Genomic DNA, 23,937 nt, shown 5'->3' on the forward strand with positions numbered 1-23,937 from the left:
TTTTAAAAATATTATACTTCTTACAATCTACTTACAATCAAAGACTTTGTGTTTTTTTGAAAAGACTCGCCTTCTTGACAACTTATAAGTTGCTCTGCATGTTCTGCTTTTTTGGTTGTCTTTTCCACCATTAAGGTAAGATTTAGAACTATGACATATATTGGTTGCTTATATTATATTTTTTTTCTTCATAAAGGTTATTCCTACAAGTAAATCTTTAGCCACAGATTCTTTTGTTATTTCACTTGATGTAGGGGTACAAAAAATTATCTTGCATCAATTGTCCTAGTTAGCTAATCAACTTACTTATTTTCTACCTCTAGCTATGGCATACTAAGGATAACATCATATCTAAGCTTTACTATCCTAAATTTCTTTCTCAAGGCATAAGTATCACTTAATTTTAAGGCTTCTTCTTTACATGTCTCACTCAATATATTCTTTCAATTATTTTTTAGATATATACTCCTTCTTTTGATCATCTTGGTTTTAATCCCAAGTCAGTTGACAATTCTAATTGAGATGTAATTTTTTGTAGAGCCACAATCTATAAGAACTCAACATGATTGTCTTCTTAATCAATCCATTGGACACATTAGTTCATCTTTCTGATAACTATCTGAGGTCATGTTATTTATCTTGAGAGACATTAGTTATTTCTAATATTGATCCTTGATGCCTTTATTAGATAGCCATGTTTTCCTACTCTATTTCTATATCAACTTAATGAGCCTTGAGATTGTAAACCTGGCTTGATTTTTTGATGTCTAAATTTTGACGTTTGAAATAATATTTGATCTAATGGCTAAGCTCCCAATAATAAAAATATAATTCCTTTTGTGTCGATATTTGTTGTCTTTGTTGTGTCATTGGTCTTGCAAGGCATTAATATCTATCGATGTTGGTTCTTATGTCATAGTATTGAATAGTAGCATAAGACTTTGGACTATAAGTTGTACTCCAAAGTTTCTGAAATCTATAGCATCAATCCTTTTTATAATCCTAACTACCTCCTCAAATGTTTGTGGATCCTTTAATTCTACCTCACGTTGTCGAGGTAGAGAGAGTTTGCCTGAAGAAAGCATTAGGCTCCTGACTATCACTAATTATTCAATTAAGCTTCTAAAATAAGAGAAGTCTTAAGTCTATATATAAACTTTTTCTTTTAGAGCAATTACACCAAATACGTAAGCCTTAACTAACCAACTACATCCAAAATATGATAAAATCCTCTAAATCCTTATATATCCTTATGTGGAAATTTTCTTGCACTTCAATACTTCTTAACTCCTAATCCGACTATCTAAACTTACTCAAATTTTATATAAAGTATTGATGTATTCTTATCAACTTCCACAACAAATTTCAAGTGCAAACTCATTGCGGATCTTGAGATATCTTAAAAATCCTAACAGTAGCTTCAAACCATAGTTTTTATATACCCATGTTTAATTTTCTTCATATCTCACAAACTTAGTACTTAAATGCCACAAAATTTATATGTATAGTTTTTTAACACAATTATCTATCTTTTTTAAAAGGTTTGAGCCAAAAATTCGTCCAAAATCTTAAGATATGGCTCCAACCATTACTGCAAATAAAACTGCTTACTTATTGCCTTTTATTTGGAAGTGTTGCTTTCAACTCCATATATCTCCTATATATGAACTCCCAAAACAACAATTCTTTCTTAAAAGATGTAGGCCTTAAAATTATCATTCCAGTCGCATCTTTAGAACTTCAAAAACTGTCGTACAACTCTTTGTATTCACAAAAGAGTAACAGTATGTCTTTAATTAACACCTTAACTTCAAACATCTGTAACTTCTTCACCCTAACTCCAAATCTTCTAATTTTTGCACAAAAATTGTAACCCAAATCCTAAACCTTACAATTCTAGCTTTTAATTTCCAAATGCCTTCTTTGAAGTTGCCTAAATCCTTCTTAAGGTCGTAGGCAGCCTCCTCAAAAGTCCATTAGATATGATATTCGACCAATAGGGATGAAGTTCTCCATTCCTTGCCTTCATCCGACCATGCCTTGCTTTCATCCCTCCTAATTAGCCTCCCACAAGTTTGGATTTTCTTTCTTAGGCTTCTACCTTCTTCTAAGATTTCATACTAAATATTTAGGTCTTATATATATATATATATATATATATGTGTGTGTGTCTTTTATATATATACATTTTTTTTTATGCCAAAATCAAAACAAGTAAAAAAAAAAAAAAAAAAAAGGTTTCTTATATCAACTCCTTTTAATTTAATCTATTAACCACTCTAACACACATCTAGATTTTTGAACATATAATATGTTTTAACTATATTTTACACGCACATGAAAAAAGATGATATTGCAATAGAGTTTCACTACATGAAATGTAAAAAAGAAAAGAAATCCTTAGCGAGAAGGGGTATTGGAAAAAATGGAGTGCCTGGGGTTTCTTCTTCTTACTAGCTTGATACCTCCTTGAAAACCTTAGATACATGAATGAACTTCATATCCATATAGAAACAACATAATAAGGATATTAGTAGATATGTTTGAGGATAAAACCTACTTTGAACATTGTCAAAATAGAATGCATGAGAAGAATCCTTGAACACATTGCATTTTGGATTGTATAAATTGATATCACAATATGAGTAAAATTAACTATCTCATTTGCATTTCATATGCATCGAATTTTTACAGAGACTTCAGAGGTGAGAATTAGCAACCAGGGCTCTAACGAGTCTTGACTTCTGTATCATTGAGGCCGCCTTCTTCGACACGGAGGGAAGGGGATGCCAGAGAAACAGCTGGTTTTCGTTCACTGTTCATCCTCTTCAAGGGACGATTCTCATCCGTTCACTACTTGGATGAATCACGTTTTCGGTGAATGGGAAATTTAACGATTTCTCTCCCCATTAATTATATCTTTCCTTTCTGTCGCCTTTCTGTCTCCTGCACTCCTTTTCCTTTCTCGTGCTGACATTTCCTTTCTGGCTTCCTTCCGTTTTCTTTCACTTCCCATTAAAGAGAGTAGATGACAGAACACAAGTTGAATATACAATCATGGTCTATTATTGGATTTCTTTAAAGGTTCATAAAGGACGCATAAGGAACGTTGCCACCAGGCGGGTCGATGCGGGGAACGTAGAAATATTCAAGGAATAGATATCTCATCCATCCGGCGTGGCGGGTCCTTGGCGCTTCTACTGCAAACTTGGAACGGGCTTGTCTCCACATCGGATTTCAAAATTCGCTTACGCCCCGAAAGCCCTCAAGCTTCGACTACACGCTTTGCTCCATCGCACTTACAAATTCCTTCCCTCGCACGAATCCTTCCCTTTGTGAGTTTCCTCTCGAAGTTTTCTGTCTCTGCCTTCTTTCGGCGCAGTGTTTTTGTAATCATTGAAAGCTTCGTTTTCAGAGATTTAGATACTCCTCCTTCATGGCTACTCGCAGGATGGACGCTTTGTTTCCGAAGCGCAAGAGCTCCGTGTCGAGCGTGAAGGGTAGCAAAGCCCTATCTGCTGCGTCGTACAAAATCAAGGATCCCGTATATAGTGCGCAAGATGACATAGGCTCTGGTGCTGGTACTCTTGGAGCTGCGGATTCACAGCCTGCTGCCCTAGTGTCATCTGGAAGGAAAGACTTGCATGAAGGTAACGTCGAATTGACACATCGCACTGTGAACTTGCGTAGTCACTTCTGTTTCGAACATTGCGTGTTCCCGGTATTGCCCTCCTTTCGTGCTTTTGGTATTTGCTCATCTTCAGGTTGATGGTTTGGTCTTGACAGTTGGATGAGATTCAATTATTGCTCTTCAAACATAGGTCGGCATTGAAACGAGTTAGTTGACATGAGGGGGTTTCAGGGATTGCGGTTTGTGTCGCTTACGAGTTTTTGAATGTTTCTCGCTTTATTAGGTCACCTTGGTTTCAAAAGATTGAGGTGTCACGTTTTCTTCATGCCTTACAGTGTTGGCTGTTTGTGTCCGCGCAAATGAGCTTTTGCTTATAAATCCAGTTAATAATTTATTTTATTTTCGCCATGTCATTGTTTTTGTCAAGTAATCTCTCTGGCGATGTTGGTGCTCTTTCTTAAGAACATGCTTTCCTGTATCACTCATACTAATGGGTAGTTACGCCCGTCCAGAATGTGACGATGTGGAGGAGATTTTGAGACAGTTCGATATGAACATGGCCTACGGTCCATGTTTAGGAATTTCCCGCCTGGAGCGGTTTGAACGGGCCTGTCGGTTAAATCTCAAACCACCTATGGATGTGAAGAATCTTTTAATGCGCGCGGGAGGCAACCCCAACGCTCTTTGGGAGGGACGAGTCTGAGTGATGAATGTAATATCCTCTATCACCCAACAGAAGTTTCAAAGATCTTTACACTCGGTGAGACATGTACGATCTACGATTTCATGTGTTAAAATCATGATTCGTTAAGTTACCCTGCTGTGATTTCCTCAGCCAAAATATTGTGAACGTTTTGTAAACAATAATGTGGCGGTTAGGATTTGTCTACTTCCGCTGGCTGTGGAGATAGCGCTTGATTTAGATTGCCGGATTCTTTATCCTAATGTCCAAGAATGTCAAATCAGGACTCTTGTTTCGGAGTTGATCCCCGTCACGTGTACAGTTTGGAAGTGTAAGATATTCATTCTACTTCCGTGAATTTTTACAGATTACATTCATTCTGCAGCTATTGTCGTTACTGTAATGGGCTATGAAATACCGTGCTCAGAGCTATCTGCTACTATTTGTCGTATATATCAGGTTGGAGTTCATTTTAGTGCAGTGAAGAAACAATATTTATTACATATTTTAACACTTTCCTTAAAACAGTTTGATAAGACTTCTTTGGAAAAAATATTAAGTTGTGCATTTTCTCAAATCCATTTTGGTCATCACCGAAATAAAATCATCTCACTTGATATTTTAAGTAGCTTTCAATGCGAGTTCGTTGCGGTATTTGTTTCCAACTCGTAAATTGAGATTGCAATATAGTGCCGAAGATGTAGCTTCGTCAAAAATCTTACGATCCATATTCCTTGAAATCTTCAATTAATAACTATAATATCCAACTTCTTACTTGCATCCCCGTTAGTAACAACACTATCTTCAAAACCCAAATTTGATGTAACCTAAGCAGTGACAAAATCATTAATCCAGCTTCTTATTTACTGATTGTAGTGCCCAGAATAGTTATTTCACTAATTTCACATACAACTGTTTACAAATTAACGTTAATTAAGACGATACGTCAAAAATTTTAAGATTCAGCATCCTTGAACTTTAAAAAGGACCCTAGTGAAAGTCCGTAACCTAAGTAAATTGATGGACCTTAAGTACAACCATGAATAAAGTACGATCACAAAACAAAATCAACAGACGATTACACATCAATAAATTGCAGATGAGTACATAATGTAAAGAAGAGTCTAACCAATGCAAAAGCAAGTCCAATGGTCAATACCGTTTTTTTTTATTATTGTTGTTCTTTTCATTTTCATTTCGTGATACATCGGAGGCATCCTGTAAGCGAAGTTATGAGCGTGTGAATTACTTTTCGGAGGCAAGATGTACACAAGGTGCGGCTCACTCAGGCTTATTGAGGATTCAGAATCCGATGCAGGAATGCCCTTTACTGCTGGGTCTTCGAGGGATTGTCGCATCGCAGAGGGATCACAAGCTCGCAACTTGTTTGTATTTGTAACACCGAGCCAACCCCGAGAAGAAGCACAGGTTCGCGACCATCAAGCCCGCTAGAAGCCAATAGAAGTAGTCGAGGCGGCACCGATTGAGGTTATCGACGATCCAGCTCTGGCCGCTTAAGCTCGTCACCTTCACGATGCCGGACAGAAGAATGCTGGACAGGAAGTTGCCGATGCCGATGGTGCTCAGGAAGACGGCTGTGCCCAGACTGCGCATAGAATCCGGCGCTTGGTCGTAGAAGAACTCGAGCGCGCCTGTGGAGGTGAATACCTCGGCTGCGCCGAGCAAGACGTATTGTGGCAGTAGGATAAAGACGGAGAGTGGAAGTGTCTGGAAAGGATGATCGAGAAGGCCATGCTCCCTCGCTACCTGCCAATTGCACCAATTCCCTCACATTGTCAGACTCCTTGGCCGGTGGTGCGACCTCACGGATGATCGATGCTAACCAATGAGGTGATGCTATACCTTGACTCGGTAGACTTCAGTAACAGCAGCGCAAACCATGGACAGAAAAGAGAGGATGATGCCGATTCCAATTCGTTGGAGCATGGTAATCCCTCGCACGTTGCCCGTAAAGCGCCGTGTAATAGGAACGAAAACGCGGTCGTAAATGGGGATGAGACAAACGATTGTGATGGGAATGATGCTTTGGAGTGAGGCGGCGGGGATTTTGAAGTTGGGGCCGAAGTTAACGTTCAGTGTACTTCCTTGCCGGGTGTAGAACGTCGAAATCTGCGCTGAAGGAGTTTGAAATATTAACGCAGCCACCCAAATCGGCAGTAATCGGAGCACGAGCTTCACCTCCTCTACCTCTGTCACAGTTGCTAGCTTCCATGGGCTATGCTTCTGTATGTCGCTACTTGACCCCTCGGATGGATTTGGTAGCACGGCTGCTTTGTCGAGGAACCTCATGGAATTGGAATGTGTAATGTGACGCGCCCCAGCCTGAAGCGATTCTTTGTCATCAACTTCATACAACAAAGCTGGATCTGCAGGAACTTGGATGCGGAAGTTCCTAACCGCTGCAACAATCACTTGGCCAATTTGTGTGAACGAGCTTCCCACTGGCGTCTTATGGCGATAGGATTTGGACCCCAGAATATAAAGTACTAGATATATCCCCATGAGCACGGTGGGAGTGCCGAATCCCCAACCCCAGCTTATGTATGACTGAACGTAAACCAGTACAGTCGCTGAGACAAGTGCACCAAGACTAATCCCAAATACCCACCAGTTGAAGAACGACTTCTTCATCTCGTTTTCGCGCTTGTCCTCCTCGTCAAATTGATCTGCGCCGAACGCAGCAATACATGGCTTCATGCAGCCTCCACCAAGGGACATGAGGTACAGGGCGAAGTAGAAGAACCCCACTTGACCTGCAGTGGCAGAGGGGCACTGCTGAATACCATCAGAAGGCGAGATGAAGCAACCGGGAGGTTTAAACGCGCTCACTGTCACCGAAAGTGTCAACATTACCAACCCCTGCACACTCACACACACACATACAGGACAAATCATCTCAAAATTTTAGTCCTTAAATTCTGTATTGATGCAGATGTTTATTATTCTAAATAACGCTGGTAAGCTTCCTATCCACATTAACCCTCACCACGAAGTAGATGACGCCGCAGATGAGGATGGTCCAAAACCGTCCCCAGAATGCGTCAGCGAGGAACGCCCCAAGCAGCGGTGCGATAAACGTCGTCCCAATCCAGTTGTTCACGTTTGCAGCCGACTTCTCCGTCCCCTCGTGTAATACATGTGTTAGGTATGTCACCAGATTTGCTGAAATTCCATAAAACGCCAGTCTCTCCCCAATCTCGATTCCTAGAGTACATTATACAACAAAATAATTAGTTTCCTGTCGTGTCATAACTTCGAATTTCCAATGCCTAGACGAACGTAGGTAATTATATCTGAAATTGATCACGTCTACTTCTACAAGGTGTACAAATGTTGCCGGAACCGTTTTGTGCAGTTAAATCTGATCGTTCCAGTGTACACGACTCGCAGAACTGGTGCTTGTAGGATATTTCTATACCAATAATAAATGCATTGGCCTTCAAACGCCCAGAGGCCCTCTTGTCTGCTGTATTTCCTCGAAAGTCCACCGACCCGTCTCTGGCCAAGCTCACCGTCCGCTCCAGAGGTGGATGCGTCTTAATAGTGGTTGGATAATTCGTATTGCATATTGGAACCACCTGGTTGCTGTCAGCATCCATTTTTCGCAATTCCCAGGCAGCCTTAAACAACAAAAGCGATACAATTAAAAGCCACGCTTAGTCACTGTAGTTTCGAATATCAACGCAAGGCGCGACACCACTTGGGTGCAGAACAGCTACTGAAGGCATGAGAAACAACACAACTACTACCAATGTGCATCAAGCTACATCAAACACACCCACAGAAGACTTCAAAATCGGCGGCATCAAACAATCATCCTGATTCCATTTTCTAGTTTGAATCCTCAACTGGTTCGGCATCCAGACCGAAGGGGGTAGATGGCACACGAGTATTTTAATGTTCAGCACGTGTCAGGGCACTATCGCAACCTGCTACTCATGGAATGATCATGATATTTATGAAATGAATCATCTCTCATTCTTCGAGGTCATAGACTCTGAAGTTCTTTTATGCTATGTAGTCGGGGTTAATCCCATATTCCTTTTCAGCAGACTTCTTCACGATTGAATAATTTTCCTCCCTCATTGATACGTACCCTCAGTTGATCGGTCTCAACAATCAGCTCTAGTGGGATGATTTGTTTATCTCAGAGAAGCTGATTCCGAAGTCTAATTTCTGGTGTGGTGCATGTACCAACTTCGCAAACTATTAAAACCAGGCAAGTCGTTTGACCGTTTAACATTGGCACTAGTCCTTACGAATTATTCGGCCTCGACAGAGATTCACGATGGTGTTGCTCATTCCAGAGTAGCTAGCGACTTGGCGTGCCTCAACAAAACTTACAAACTTATTTGAAACTGATTCTGATTCTAGTTTCCCGATCGCTTCTCTCAAATCAATGCTGTTGGGCCGAAACGAAAGAGTTTCATAGACAACCAAACACACAACATACAGCGAGTCTTCTTATGAAAGGCGCGGCACGATTCGACAAGCAAACACAGGAAAGTCCTTGCTGTGGCGAAGTGTTCAACATTGCTTTCCTGCACCTGCATGACTTGAATGTCAGGGTTGAATACAACAGTCTAAGTTGGTGAGAATATGAACTGCAGATATCGTTTCCTTTTAAATTCCTAAAAATAACCCACAAGCACACAGCAGTACAAGGCTTCACCTTCAAAAGGTCAAGTGCCTAAACGAAGTTCTGAAAGGAAGTTAGCAACTACTTTCCATCCATGAAGCGCTGCACGCATGGAGGAGATCGACGGACAACCGAGAGAAGGGTTAGATCATGGTCACGCCCACACACATACCATTGAAAATCACTGCCAATCCACTGGAATAGAGCGATGCGCTTGCCCAGGAGTTGCTCCCAGCTCGTCCGCCTGGAGAGCCAACTGGAAGGGGAGTGTAAGAGAGAAAACGAGAGACGAAATATGCATCCGCGCATGCTTTTTATACACTCAAACCACATGCTTCACGAAGGTCCCGCGAACACATCCACCCCAGATCCCCCGAGACTCCAATCTCGACCACGGCACTCGATCAGTGTCGTGATCAGGTGAAACTGTCACGGTACAAGGGGGTGGATACATGACAGGCGCGATTAAATGAACGACCTGAGCAGCTCCACGGATGCGGTAAAGGAAAATCGATTCCGAAATACAATCTTTCCTTGCCGAAGGATGAAAGAGGATCCAATTCGCAATTTTGCGCCAGAGCAAGGGTGCCAGGTTGGGGAGAAAACCCGAACCAAGCAAAACCAGACTAACCCAACCCGAGACCAGTCATGGGCTGTGACCGTCGTCTACGGCCGCAGGAGGGGGACATGAAAGTGCAGGTAGTGTGCGGGGATGGGCGTACTGCGGTCGAGATTCCGTGTCTGGGTACTTGCGGTGCGGCGCTGCTGTGCGCTACTGCTGCTGCTGCTGATGGTATGGTGGTAGTGGTGGTGAGGTGAGGGTGCGGGGTGAGGCCTTTGCAGCAGCAGCAGCAGCGATTGCGGGCGGGCTACATGAAAGAGACACGAGGCAGCGTTGTTTGCTGCTGAGGGGAGTGAGGCGGACGAGACGCGACAGGAAGGAAGTCATCTCTGACACCATTAGTTATGGTGGTTGAGGTGTCCCCTTTCACTCTCCCCCTCCCCTCCTCCCTCCTCCCTCCCTCCTCCCTCCCTCCTACTCCCACCCCCTTCCCTTCCCTTGCCCCTCCATCCTTTGCTGCTTCTTCCTCACCCCTCTTTACGCCCTCTGCACTATCTCCTTCTCATTCCTTCCACCTGTTGTTCAACACATGTATATGTGTGGGTATATACACAAATTCTTAAATCATAGACTGTTCTTCAAACATTCATATATAGATGTGAGTGTGTGTGCATGTTTTATATCTCTAAATATATACATATCTATACACATTCTTGTGTTATAGACTGTGCTTTAATCATTTCAATATAAATATGTGTGTAGGTGTTTGTATATATATATATATATATACATATAAATAGATATATCTCGCACACATTTCACATGTAACCTTAACAATTTGAGTTCTTGGTGAATGTTGATTTCAAGTGATTCAAGTGAAGCTTCCCTAGGTGAACTTTTTCCTAACAACGATTGATTTGGGTATCTTGCAAATGGAAGTGAGAGTAAGATTGTGTAATATTGGATTCATGTTTATTATGTGTTTTGTGTCTTACAAATATTCTTGTGTTTTGAACACTATGCCAAATTTGTTACACTTTTGTCTAACATTTAAATAGCAAGTTGTATCCATGACTTTTGTATGTAGTGTTTTGAATATTGCATTGTGTAATTCACAATCAATTAATTCCGAAAAAATGTCTCTTAAAATTTTCTGAAAAGAATTTAGAGGGAACTTTTTTTTAAAATATGCCTAAACTAATTCGATTCTGAAGATGGCCATGATATGAAACATTAGCTTGAAAAAATGGATGGAATTCATTTCCCTCTTTTTCCCTACCTCAGTGTTATCTCTTCACCATTTTTTTCTTTGGTCTATAGAAATTTACAAACAAAAAATTAGAGTATAAAACCTTGACTCTGTGTGAAGCCACACCTACCGGTACAAGAGGAGCTTGTGCGACCCACTGGAGAAAATAAAAAAAATGAAATAAAACTTACTCTACTCAAGTAAATTGTCTTAAAATGATCAAATAAAACAGGAAACTAAAAATGGTCAAGGATTGGTTCAAAAATTAGGATTTGGAATATCTTTGTAAAGTGATGGTGGGTTAGCTGTGTACCGTTTTTTTTGTCAGAGCATTGCTAATGGGAAAATACGTTGACAGTCCTCAATCTCTGGGAATGGTACAAAAGTACACATTATTTGGAGTTTTTGCTTATTGTAGTGGAGAAGGTAGTTGTCTTCAATTTAATCTAAATGGAACTTCTACTTCAACCATTATCAACACAAATGTAATTTATATTTATGGATGATATCCTCACACCCTAGAGGAGCAAGTGATCTTGCCTTTGAGTGTCCATGGAGGGTACCATGATAAGACTACAAAAAACCAGATAACTCAGTTAAAAAAAACTTGATATGTATATGTATATATATATATATATATATATATAGTATTTCTAATATCACCAAAGTTTACTACTGCGACCACCTTCAACTCAACATATTTTTCTTAGTTTTTTTCTAATTTTTTATAATCAAAAAAATTGTTCAATCAAATGGTTTTAAAGGTATAAAAAAAACAAATCTGATTGGTTTGAAAAGTGTTGATCATAGGTGACATGTGATAGCAACAAAAATTGTGGTGGAATTAGCAGTACCTTTTATATATATATATATATAGACATATACATATAGAACTCCCCAAAAAACGTTTCATAATGTTGCTTCACTAGCGTATGGATGTCTTGTTGCCTAAAATTCAATGTGGTTGTGACCATTATGTTAAAATGATGATATTTGCAAACATCAGTGTCCGATGGTTCACAACTTGCTTTGTTGCAGATTTTTTTTTTGTGGGTGGTTGTGGGGGGTGGCGGTGCATTTCAATATCGATTCTGAAGCTCACCCACAATTTCGTTGAGGTGATCTGTGGCAGTGTTTCAAATTTTGCGAAATGGTTTTCCCCGCTTGTTTGTCTTTCATGTTCTCGTACTTGTTACTTTGGTGATCGGTTAGAGGAAGATGGAATACACTGCAGGTGTTAGCAATGGGGCAGCAGCAGTCAGTCAGTCAGGGGTTATCTCCTTTTCTTTGAAGGAAGAGTGCACTCAGTCATGCTGCGATGCCTCCATCAACGACGTCTAGGCTCGTCGTTCTCTCGCTGTGGCGCAATCTGACCCTGGCGAATCATTCAACGCTTTTGTCGCATACTTATATAGTTGCCGTGTGATCAGTTTTGCGCGCTTAACCTGTTACTTTCGTGTTTTCAGATTCTTGTTGTAGTGCTACGCATTTACTTCAATAGAGCGATGCTTGATCTTCTATATGTAAAGATTCTATGTATCAGATTCAGGACAGACTAACTTCGACTCGCTCAATTGATGCTGGAGAAAGATACTTGGAGTTTGCTCTAGAAATACTGAAGAGATTGTTTTTGGAAATTGCCAACATGGAAACACTCGTCGCGTGTGTCTCTTTCTATTTGCTATCATAGTATTCAAAGTATTCGAACCTCAGTATCCAGTTTGAGAGTGGAAGTTGAAGCGGTCACGGCTGCTTTACTCCGAGAACATAGTTTCTAAATCGTATCGAACTTGTCAACATAACAAAAGATACAACCAAGAGTGAAGAGATGCGCCCAGCCATATGAAATACTGTTAGTGATAGCAAATCTAGTTGCCCTGAGCTCAGCTTTTATGGCATCAACGATCAAATGGGACACACCCTTGTGCGCTATTCACAGAATCTACAGGACACAGAATACATGCTCGTTAATCTCAGTAGTTGTAAGGTTTGCTTGACAGGGAAGTGCTGAGTCCTCCACGTGAACAAACTTAGACATTGTCTGCTATGTGCTGGTCCTGTGACGGATTCTGTATACATTCACGATGTGAAGGGTAGTGCATTTGTGCTTGCCTCTCCGCTAATTCGAATACATCCCACTAAGAACGTAGACTTCTATCTACGAATTCGCAGCCGACTCATCATTGAATTCGCAAGTTTAGTTTGATTTGCACCATTTAAGACTGCGCATTTCAAGTCAGTTTGCTCGACATCTCATATCCCAACTTCCAAAGTGAGGAATCTTGCAAAAGTCCAACATAATTAACAAAACTAATCCAGAATTATCTTGTTCGCATGGCCTCCCAAAAATGTCTCCACAACAGGGTTCAAAGGATTTTCCTAAACGGACATGAATAGAAAGAAATTCATGGAACTCCAGTATTCACACATCCGCTTCTGGAAGAGGGGCATATTCTTCAATCCAAAAAGACGCAGAGGATTGAAGAAATAGTGCCCACTACAACAGCAGGAAGTAATCTCTACAGCGCATTACTTAAATAGATATTTGATGTGGTCATGTCACTAGGTATACGCTTGACATAATTATTTCTATTAATTTGTTACAGAAAAGGAGCTCTGCATCTTCCTCTGTTTTGCTATGTTTACATGAATAAGTGCCATTTGCGGACTTCCTTAAACTCGCTATCTAGACTGCCATAACGCTCGCAATCCAGAACTTTACATAATTGGTATGAACTACAGCCCTGGAAGACCTGGGGGGCTCGTAGAGACGTTGGCCAAGATCGGACCATGAAATTGTAATGCTGCTAAGTAGGCACCGATGCCTGCAACGTATCCAGCGAATGCATACCCACTCACCTGCCATATAAAAAGAATCACTATTTGATACCAAGCATGCAAGAGCAATAAAACAAAATCACGGTCAAAATCTCTACTGTGTTGTGACCTGTTTTCAAATCATCGACCTCGAACAAGGATTTTTTATACAATACAGATAAATGAAAAAGCAAGATAAATGCAGATTCATACCTTTTTTAGATACCATAAGAAGTCAGCTTTTTCCATGCCCATGTAGGCCACACCCGCAGCAGAGCCAATGACAAGAATAGAACCACCAGTTCCAGCACAATAAGCTATGAGCTGCCAAAGCTCTGAATCTACGGGGAACTGCTCGGTGGAGTACATTCCCATTGTCGCAGCTACAATAGGTACATTATCAATAACAGCTGATACCAACCCAATTGCGCCCGCAATCAGCTCCACACTTGGGATATGGTCGTTCAAATACTGAGCTAGGTCCTGCAATATCCCCGCTGATTGCAAGCTGCTCCACGTCACACCAAAGCACATTAAAAGGATGTTCACTCTTCCCAGTTTCTTCTTTCAAGAGAAGACTCGCAACATTAAATTCATCGCAACTGTCGAGGGCGTTAAAAATAATAACTATGAGACAGTTTTTAACTGTTGACGCAGAGTATACTAATTCTCAACTTCTAAACCAAGCAATCATAAAAGTGGTATGGTTACAGGCATTGGGACGCATGATTTACACACCTTCCAACTGAAAGAAGGATGCCGAGAAAGAACAGGACACCTTGCGTGTCAATCCGTGAAAGAGCCTGTGGTACTTTCAATTGCTGTCGGCCAGTTTCACCGTAGTGTATAGCATCAGTTAGGAGCCACAATGTCCCCAAGCCTAGAAGCATCCCAAGGAAGGGGGGCAGACCAGTCAGAGACTTAAAGACTGGCACAAACAAGAGGGCCCCAATTCCTACTCCAAACACAAGCTGTCCTCTCGGAGCCATCTGCTCTGATGTCAAAGCTGGTGAAGAAACCTGCGAATTACTCTCTGCATCTCTGCACAAAGATAATATGCATCAAGTTCTATCTTTCGCCCTTCATGGTGGCGAATTTTCGAAGTGCAACATAAGATGTGGGAACAATGCAGGCACTCACCTGCTAAAAGACATCAGAGTAAGTGGAACAATTAGCGAAATTGCTGAGGGAATAAAGAGGTCCTGCAACCCAAGGAAAGCTTCTGTAAGTCTTCAACAAACCCCATCAAGCCGTAGAGAACGAATTTGTCATCTCCAACTGTCAGGTGAGAGTTCAACACAAGTAATTTTTCTACTAGAATCATAGACACGTGCATTAATGATCTGAAATCAGTCAACTATCAATCGCATTACCTGTATCGTCCGTGCTGAAGAAATATGGCCATGAATCCACAGCATGGTGGTAGTAACATCCCCAATAGGTGTCCATGCACCACCTGAATTGGCTGCAATCACCACCACTGCTCCTAGAAATCTATTGAGCCCGTCCCCATTCATGGATCAGAAATCTCTCAAAGATGGCAAGTTTATACGTGACCACATATCAATTATCAAACCCAGATAATCAACAAAAGCAATTTTGCCCATAGGATCAGTGACATGTGACTACCATAAAGTATCAAGGCGTAACCCTTCAGACAGTCGGATGAAATTCATACCTGCGTTGCTCAGGATCATTGACCAACTTGCGCAGCAGTGATACCATCACGATGGTAGATGTCAGATTATCCAACACCGAACTGAGGAGGAAGGTAATCACACCAACCTATTCATAACCAGGCCCATTGTGAATCTAAAAAAAGTTTGAGCTAGGACACAATAGTATCATTTACATGTTGGTGTCAATAGGGCCATTCCTATGACTTGAAAGCCACATGTCTCAGGTCACCTCCAGGAAAAGAACTGTTGTTCTCTGGGTTGATAGCACACATAAGACTTCAGGATATACCCTAAATCCAAGGTTAAGGAACTGCTGCAGCTTTCAATGTTCCAGGAGATTCATCTGCAGCTAGATTTCGCAGCCACGTAGTTAACCAAAACTTGACCTTTGTAAATAAACAGGTGGATTTATGTATACGTCATGAAAGTTCAAAACTCGGGAGTCAAAGGGCAGTCCTCCCTACCACCCAAAGAAGCAGGCGTGGCTTTCGCGTTGTGATGGAATCAGTGACAATCTTAAATCCTTGATGTGCGTCGATAATTTCCACAATGGTCATGGCACCCAGTAAGAAGAACACGATTTCGCTAACCTCAGAACAGGAATGTGTCAACTGTTCTGATGCTACCTCCGTAGAAGGGGCCTGTCATCAAGATCACCATCGTCAGATTCAAAAGATGTGAGGGACTTCAAAAGAACTACAAGTATTTTACAAAAGGAAACATATGAAAGTTTAAGAAATGATTATTTAAAAAAAAATCCTGCACGTTGCCCCATTCCATGAGCAGACCACGTTAGTTTTCGTGGTCAAATATTGAAATACTGGATTAAATAAAATATATCAACGATTGAAATAACTCATAGTAATCATTTCCTAGACTTTGGTACATCGAGATCGCCCCTAATAGTCGGGATGATACAAAGGCCTGTTCAGCAAACGTGAGCTCTCCATCACGGAGTCTTGCCTTCGATATTCATATGGACAAATAAAACAGCAGGTTGAATCCTAAGAGTTAGGGATCGAGGACGAACAACATTTTACACAAAAACAGCCGGGCAAACCCATGCACTTCAGATACCATTACTTAGGTTGCACTGACAAATCCTTATTCGAAATGTTTCTAGTTACCTTAACCTTAAACCCCAAAACTACGCGAGTAAATGCCAGACAATTCCTTGAAGGGGAAGAGATACAGAAGTTGAGGGGATACCCCAATGCTTCGAATCACCCATAGGGCCACTGCCATTAGGAGCCCTACTCCACTCTTGTTGAACGCTAGAGACTCTTCGAATATGATTCCGAGATATCCAAGTCCAAACACCGCTGACATAGCGAGGTTCTGAGCATCCAGAAATAGCACAGTCAGGTACACTCATTTAAGTAATCCGATGCAAAAGAGCAAAACTCGAAACTAACGTGTCTTCTAACAGTGCAGTCAAGCCCTTGTTCACGAGAAAAATACGAACTCTTACCTGATTTTCAGCCACCCAAGAATGATTGATAATTGCAGCACCAGCAAGCATAGACCCAGCAATTACAACCGCCTTGGTAAAATCCGAATTCGGCTTGTAGCTGGCTTCAAACTCCACAGAGCTCATCTCATCGACCGAGCACAATGGATCACATGCTCCAGCAGGCGTATCCTCATAATCGTCTGCCAAATAATACACCTCCTGCAGTTCCTCGGACACCGAGTAGCTCTGCCCTCCCAATCCATCCCCCAAGATCAGCCGCTTGCAATTGTAGTACAGCTCAAAATTCTCAGAAATTCTCCACTCAACTGCATCCGCTGTCTTGCTCTCGCACAAGCGCTCGAACTCCCATCCTCAAATCAAACAAAACCCACTGCCAATGCAATTCGCATCACCCCGCCACAAGAAAACCACAAACTCACAACGAATCTCACTGGCCGATCTACCCCACCAACCTCCCACTACAAACCCAATTACGCTCTCAACTACACCAGACTGCCAGAATCCCGTCTAAGAAAAGCACAGAAACTAGAATACCTTGGGAGCAGGCTCGGATCCATCGTCCACACTAGAAGCTCGAGTGGCAACCAGCAGGCAAGGAGACGGGCGAGGAGACAGCCCAGTTGCCAAGCGAGGCAGGCGGCAGCGCAAGCCCTGCAGCGATCCAGGTTGAGAATTAGATCCTAGATGCTGCCACAAAAACAAGGGACGTGGAGCAGCAGCCATTGCAGCCATCGTGGTCGCCATGACCACGAGAGCTACAAGCAGCAGCGGCAGCAGCAGCAACAATGAAGTGATTACAACGTAAGATGTAGTGGACCGGACGCGAGAATCGTAATACGAAGTGAGTTGTTGAGCTTGTGGATCTGCATAGAAATTCACACCGAGATGGATCAACAACAAAGGGGATGAATCGGGAAACAGGGGAGGGGGAATTGAGCGGTTCGGCGGTGCGAAGGGTTCGACACCGCGGGAGCTCCAGCGGCAACGCAGCAGCTGACGGCGCAAAGCTCACGACGAAGACGCTCTCACCATAGCTCAGTCCTCCCTTTCGCCTTTGCCCCTTTCTATCTAATCTAGTAAACAATCATTTCCCATGCAAAGCCCTCTTCACAACAACACCCCTTTCCAAATATTTCAAATATCTCTCTCCCTTCTCTCCCTTCTCTCCCTTATCATGTTTCGAAAAAATCTATATTATATTAACGTGGGGTAATGACTTTAAGCTTTCTGGGATTAGAGGTTTCACTTAGATTGAATTGGTTTGAGTGGTTTAGATGGATATGAAGTGTTTTATTGTGAAGTGACTTGTTGAGCTTTTTGGTGTCACACTTGGTGCTCTTCTTTTCGGGTGGACTTTTAAGAATGTGGTGACAGATGTGATATTTCGTTTTCATTAGTGAAGGTTTTGTTTCGGAAATAGAGGGTAACGGTGAAAGAAATAAAGAAATAAAAGAAATAAAAATAAATAAATAAAACTTGTGTGTTGAGTATTTAATAATAGTTATTTTACATGTCTATGTATTCAAAGAATTTGGTGATTGCGTGAATATATTATGCAACATAAACCATCAAATTTATGTCTACATTAACTAGAAATAAAAACATATTTTAGAGAATTTGATAAAAATTAATGAATCAAATTAAATTACACATTGTTTACATTGTTGCAATTTATTTTGTTACAGTTGCTCAATATTTGGGTCCATTGAAAAGTTTTTTAAAGATAGGTTAATTCTCTTAAACTCATTATCAACAACAACAAGCAAACAAAAAATATAACATAATATAATAGACATTTGACACGTAGAGGATACACCGTTATGTTGGTATCTCCACACAAAAATAGCCTTTTAAATATTAAATTTTTCGTTTTTTACAAAATAAATGAATAAATGAATAAAATCTTTTGAACTACTATGAACCACTAAGACAAAATCTAAAATTTCAACATTAAGTATTATCATAAAACATTGCAATAAAATCTATGCATCATCATGGTCTCACCTGAAGAACAAAGTACAGTCCTGCAATTTCAATTATCGGAATATTTATTTTAAATTGTAATTGAGATATGATTTTTCCGTTTATAAATTCAATAATGCAACGTGTACATTGATTTAATGCACAGAGTCGTAAGCCTGATTACAATTTTCTTCCTTCTGCACACCGTATGTTTTTCTTGGTCAGGTACATTGTATTGCTTTGTTCCTTTATGTTAAGGATGGTTAGGTTCGTAGGACAATACAAATCCTGATTGCAAATTCTTTTTCCTGATAAATAACCAAGTATATCATCAGTGAGTGTTGAAATGTCGTGGTATGTGCCCGAATAAATTTAGTAGGAACAAACTTTCTATATGCAAACTGCACATCTAAGAAAATTATATGAAATTCTGCTGATGTCGAAATTGTCACTGATACTTGTCACGCTTTTTGCGTTGGTGGGAACAGTTTCAGTTGAACTTGGTGAACGTACTGAGGTAACGAATGGCTTTTTTCTATGTGTTTATTTGTCCTGGAAGGTTTAAGATGCATCTCATGCTATACTTGGATTTAAGCGGCAGTCATTCCTCGACATAAGCTAAGAAATGTTTGTGACGTGGTATTCTGCACAGTTTTACACTTGCAATGAGAGATGCTCTTCACATGCAAGAATTCTAAATTCAGCGTTTAACAATTATTTGGAAGATAACTGGCTGGACTTTATTGTCAAAATTACTTTGTACATTGTTCACAGTTCATTGCGTATGCTGACTAAAAACTCTATTGGAGTACTCTGCAGAACAGGCATGAAATATCACGTGACGTTCAAACATACACGACGGTGCTTAAGACAGCAGCCTCGAGGGAATTCTCCAATCAAAAAGGGCAATTATACAAAGCTTGGAGTCATCAGACTTGTCTGTTCGCCGATCGCCGTTTTACCTGATCATCTTAACCAAATCTCATTCAGTGCACCTCTTCATTTAGTCCACCTCTTCAATCGTTGGGCCAGCTCCACCAGTGCCAGGGTTTGCACCACCTCCATAGTTGCCTGCGGGGCTAGGACCAGCAGCACCTCCTTGGTACATGCGCGAGATGATGGGGTTGCAAATGTTCTCCAGTTCTTTCTGCTTATCCTCGAACTCATCAACTTCAGCAAGTTGATTAGCATCCAACCATGTGATAGTGTCGTTTACAGCTTTCTCTAGCGCCTGCTTATCGTCGCTGCTGAGCTGACTTGAAATTTTATCATCCCTTATGGTGTTCCTCATGTTGTATGCATAGTTTTCGAGACTGTTCTTGGCATCCACTTTCTTCTTGACCTCTTCATCCTCGTTCTTGTACTTCTCTGCATCTCGCACCATCTTCTCGATGTCTTCCTTGCTCAGCCTACCCTTGTCATTCGTAATGGTGATCTTGTTCTTAACTCCAGCCGTCTTGTCCTCGGCGGACACGTTCAGTATACCATTAGCATCGATGTCAAAGCAGACGTTAATCTGCGGCACACCTCGAGGAGCAGGTGGAATTCCAGTGAGCTCAAACTTCCCCAATAAATTATTATCTCTTGTTCTTGCTCTCTCGCCTTCGAATACCTGGATAAGAACCCCTGGCTGATTGTCGGAATACGTCGAGAAGATTTGCTCCTTCTTCGTGGGAATGGTCGTATTCCTTGGAATAAGTGTGGTCATAACACCGCCAGCGGTTTCGAGTCCTAAACTAAGAGGAGTAACATCCAACAGCAATAGGTCTTGAACCTTTTGACTACCCTCGCCGCTAAGGATTGCAGCTTGAACTGCTGCTCCATAAGCAACGGCCTCATCGGGATTAATGCTCTTGCAAAGTTCCTTCCCGTTAAAGAAATCCTGTAGGAGACTCTGCACCTTCGGAATTCGGGTGGAGCCGCCAACAAGAACAACCTCCTGAACTTGACCTTTGTCCATCTTGGCGTCCCGTAGACATTTCTCAACAGGCTCCATACATTTGCGGAAAAGATCCATGTTCAATTCCTCGAATCTTGCTCTCGTAATAGTGGAGTAGAAATCAACACCTTCGTACAATGAATCAATTTCAATGGTGGTCTGTGCAGTCGCTGACAACGTCCTCTTCGCTCTTTCGGCGGCAGTACGTAGGCGACGAAGAGCTCTGGCATTACCAGTAATATCCTTCTTGTACTTTCTCTTGAACTCCTGAACAAAGTGGTTCACAATCCGATTGTCAAAATCTTCACCACCAAGATGTGTATCTCCTGCTGTGGCCTTCACCTCGAAGATGCCTTCCTCAATAGTCAACAACGATACATCGAAAGTTCCACCTCCAAGGTCGAAAATCAGGATGTTCTTCTCTCCCGTCGATGAACTCTTCTTATCCAAGCCATAAGCAATTGCAGCAGCCGTAGGCTCGTTGATGATGCGCTGAACGTTTAAACCAGCAATAGCACCTGCATCCTTCGTTGCTTGCCTCTGAGAATCATTAAAATAGGCTGGCACTGTGATGACAGCATTCTTCACAGTCTTTCCAAGGAACACTTCTGCAACCTCTTTCATCTTGATCAACACCATGGATGAGATTTCTTCAGCAGCAAATTGCTTCGTCTCTCCCTTGTAAGTCACAACTATGAAAGGCTTATTCCCTGGCCCGGCAATCACTTTAAACGGCCACAACTTCATATCACTCTGTACAGACACATCATCGAATCGCCTCCCAATCAACCGCTTCGCATCGAACACGGTATTCGTCGGGTTCATAGCGACTTGATTCTTAGCTGCGTCTCCAATCAACCGCTCCGTGTCAGTAAACGCAACATATGACGGTGTGGTGCGGTTTCCTTGATCATTAGCAATGATCTCCACCCGATCATGTTGCCACACTCCAACACAACTGTACGTCGTTCCCAAATCAATCCCGATCGAGATCCCTTCGCTTTTCCCCGCCATGTTTACACGAATCACTCAAACACCTCAAGAAACGAAAATGGAAAAACAAAGAGACAAAAAGTCTCTCCCTCAGACAAACTTTAATATGGATCCTAAATCCTCAATTCAATGTCCTATCGCTAGATCACCAGCCCACGAGTACAATTTACAATCGGATACAAGCACAAAGTAACTTCCGCGATCTAGAACTCGCTTAAGAGTACGAGAGATCTCGCTATCACACTCCGCTAACAATTGTTGTTCATGGAAATCCAGGGGAGGAGGACCAATATATACAAGCAAGTCGAGAGCGCGATAGAATTCACTGAAAGGAAGGCGGTGTTTCGAGAAGCACAGCCAGTTGGCGCTTCCAAAGATTTCCGCGAGTTTCTAGATTTCTCCGGAAACACCTAGACTCATCCACGAACTTCATGGGGAATATTTCGCAGTTGGTGGATGTTGAAGTCAATTTGACAATCAGTGTTTAACTTCATGCATGCAGTCATCCATCCACACGGGTCTCGAACGAATTTGGTACACTTCATTCATCCATCGTCACTTTTTGGTTGGTTTTGTCAACTCGTGTCAGAATAGCAATGGGACTTGTTTATGAAAGTGTCCACGGAACGTTGCACACCATGCACCGGTGGAATGCGCTGCCGTCTAGACTCTTCTCGCAGGTTTGGGCTCTACCGTGGGATCTCATTAGAGTTCGAGATTGTTCGTAAAGACTGTAATTTTTGTGAGCTGTTGGAAGCATCTAGAAGTGCCACTCAATTTTGAGGTGAGTTGTCAACCCATCACCGTCCATATTCGTTCGGGTTGTACTGATTAATATGCACGTTGATTTCCAGTGGAAATATCTATGTTCTTCGTCAGTTTAGAATATCTTTGAGGTTGGTATGCATTGTATTGAGATGGTGTATTTCCTACCACAATGCGCTGAGATCTGACGGATGAGGCACGATAGTTGTATATATGTCGACTGTTGATGTGAATTTCGGTAACAAAACCCTCGAGTGTGAGCACCATAAAGAGTGCTCAGTTCACGATGAACTGTGCACTCTTCATGGTGAAATGTGTGCTTTGGATGTCGGAACTTAACTCGTTGGACCTGTCCTTCCCACATATGTAAGAGCTCCAGTCTGAGAAGTCTTAATTTTAATTACCTTAATTTTAATTGTCGCCACTGTGTTGAAATAACGGAATTTGATTCAGATTGCTACCAGCAAAGATTTATCTAGACTCGTGTGGATTCTTCCTAGAGGTTTCGGGTTTAGGATACGAGCATATTTTCTAAAAAGTATCATGGTTATGGCATATCGAAGTACTCTGGCGTCGTATTTGTATTTCGGCATTACAGGCCTCCTTTCGAGAGGGTAATGATATTGAAACTTGCTGTATGAAGTTTTGAATGGTCTGGATTTAAGTTGGCTTCCGCTGAATAAAAATTGTGCTTTGAATAGTTTGAAACTAATACGCCGATGCTCATTTCGCTGTGCACCTTGTTTTACTGATTCTGATTACTGTGATACTATTATGGCATTCAGGGTGTTCAATTGGGTTCGTTATTGCGGCAGCCACACCAGCAAAAACAGATACAATCCCCTAGCCATGGCCACCTCAGTCTCATGCGCAGATGCAACAGATTTGGGACGGGAAACTGTCCATGGTTGACTAGAGGTATGACTTTCGAAAGGCAGGTACCTTAGGACCTCTTTCGGAACCAAAACAGATTGTGCAGTGGCGTTCCGGAACCAAAACAGATTGGACATAATTATCATCATTAAATAATTCCTATTTAAGTGACGTCCTCGATGCAGGTACTTGCATAACGATGTCGTTCCAGGTTGGTACTCTCTAAGTTACCTACTAAGGTGAGAGAAATGTTTGAGTTTCAAACGAATATTTCAAGGGTCTAGTAATACGTTACATTTGATATATTGGTATGTACTAGTATTGATGCAGTGGAGTAAGATGAATAAACTGATAGAATGTACATGGTTGAATCAACACAACAAGCGTCTTGGGTTCAAATTCGAATAGTGAATCTGCCCCAAACCATATACGTATTAAATTAAGGGAATTGTTAAATTGACCCACCCAAACATTTTTTAATTGGTTTTCAACCAATGCAGATCCAACAGTGCATCTGTTTTAGATAATGGTTAGAGTGGGTGGGTCGATTTAGTAAATGCCTGGGTCAATTTAACAATTCCCTAAATTAAAGATTGAATTTCCACTTTCGAATACAGTAATCAAACGATTAAAACACTTTGTTACTTCGAG

General features: G+C 41.5%; 4 protein-coding genes and 1 long non-coding RNA gene across 8 annotated transcripts; 2 read left to right on the forward strand and 3 right to left on the reverse strand.

Moving 5' to 3' along the window:
- The first annotated feature begins 3,180 nt into the window (after window positions 1-3,180).
- Window positions 3,181-4,697, forward strand: LOC112280908 (uncharacterized). Its single transcript, XM_024516849.3, has 3 exons — window positions 3,181-3,335; window positions 3,451-3,650; window positions 4,144-4,697. Exons 2-3 carry the CDS (start codon window positions 3,452-3,454, stop codon window positions 4,332-4,334), a joined length of 390 nt encoding a protein of 129 aa, XP_024372617.1. The 5' UTR covers window positions 3,181-3,335; window position 3,451; the 3' UTR covers window positions 4,335-4,697.
- Window positions 4,698-5,457: 760 nt separating this feature from the next.
- On the reverse strand, window positions 5,458-9,292 carry LOC112280907 (protein NRT1/ PTR FAMILY 8.3). The gene is made up of 5 exons (XM_073533126.2): window positions 9,146-9,292; window positions 7,753-7,954; window positions 7,321-7,538; window positions 6,177-7,193; window positions 5,458-6,080 (listed from the first exon to the last, which is right to left on the reverse strand). Exons 1-5 carry the CDS (start codon window positions 9,146-9,148, stop codon window positions 5,682-5,684), a joined length of 1,839 nt encoding a protein of 612 aa, XP_073389227.1. The 5' UTR covers window positions 9,149-9,292; the 3' UTR covers window positions 5,458-5,681.
- A 3,888-nt stretch (window positions 9,293-13,180) lies between these two features.
- Window positions 13,181-17,918, reverse strand: LOC112281115 (sodium/proton antiporter 1). 2 transcript variants are annotated; one of them, XM_024517307.3, is made up of 10 exons: window positions 17,289-17,918; window positions 16,752-16,979; window positions 16,490-16,618; window positions 15,745-15,921; window positions 15,280-15,386; window positions 14,975-15,095; window positions 14,742-14,803; window positions 14,340-14,642; window positions 13,815-14,109; window positions 13,181-13,643 (listed from the first exon to the last, which is right to left on the reverse strand). In XM_024517307.3, exons 1-10 carry the CDS (start codon window positions 17,496-17,498, stop codon window positions 13,521-13,523), a joined length of 1,755 nt encoding a protein of 584 aa, XP_024373075.1. In that variant the 5' UTR covers window positions 17,499-17,918; the 3' UTR covers window positions 13,181-13,520. The 2 variants fall into 2 exon arrangements, with proteins under 2 accessions (XP_024373075.1, XP_024373077.1); XM_024517309.3 differs by having other exon boundaries at window positions 16,752-16,984; window positions 17,289-17,427.
- A 1,512-nt stretch (window positions 17,919-19,430) lies between these two features.
- On the reverse strand, window positions 19,431-21,966 carry LOC112281178 (heat shock cognate 70 kDa protein). Its single transcript, XM_024517418.3, has one exon. It carries the CDS (start codon window positions 21,667-21,669, stop codon window positions 19,720-19,722), a length of 1,950 nt encoding a protein of 649 aa, XP_024373186.1. The 5' UTR covers window positions 21,670-21,966; the 3' UTR covers window positions 19,431-19,719.
- A 286-nt stretch (window positions 21,967-22,252) lies between these two features.
- Window positions 22,253-23,457, forward strand: LOC149989414 (uncharacterized). Of its 3 annotated transcripts, none has more exons than XR_016502684.1 (2): window positions 22,253-22,432; window positions 23,199-23,457. It is a non-coding gene; the product is annotated as an uncharacterized LOC149989414 (long non-coding RNA). The 3 variants fall into 3 exon arrangements; XR_016502683.1 differs by lacking the exon at window positions 22,253-22,432 and adding an exon at window positions 22,476-23,027; XR_016502682.1 differs by lacking the exon at window positions 22,253-22,432 and adding an exon at window positions 22,476-22,779.
- The last annotated feature ends 480 nt before the right edge of the window (window positions 23,458-23,937 follow it).

This window comes from Physcomitrium patens, chromosome 4 (assembly GCF_059467195.1).
Source record: "Physcomitrium patens ecotype Gransden chromosome 4, ASM5946719v1, whole genome shotgun sequence".
In the NCBI taxonomy this organism is placed as follows: domain Eukaryota; kingdom Viridiplantae; phylum Streptophyta; class Bryopsida; order Funariales; family Funariaceae; genus Physcomitrium; species Physcomitrium patens.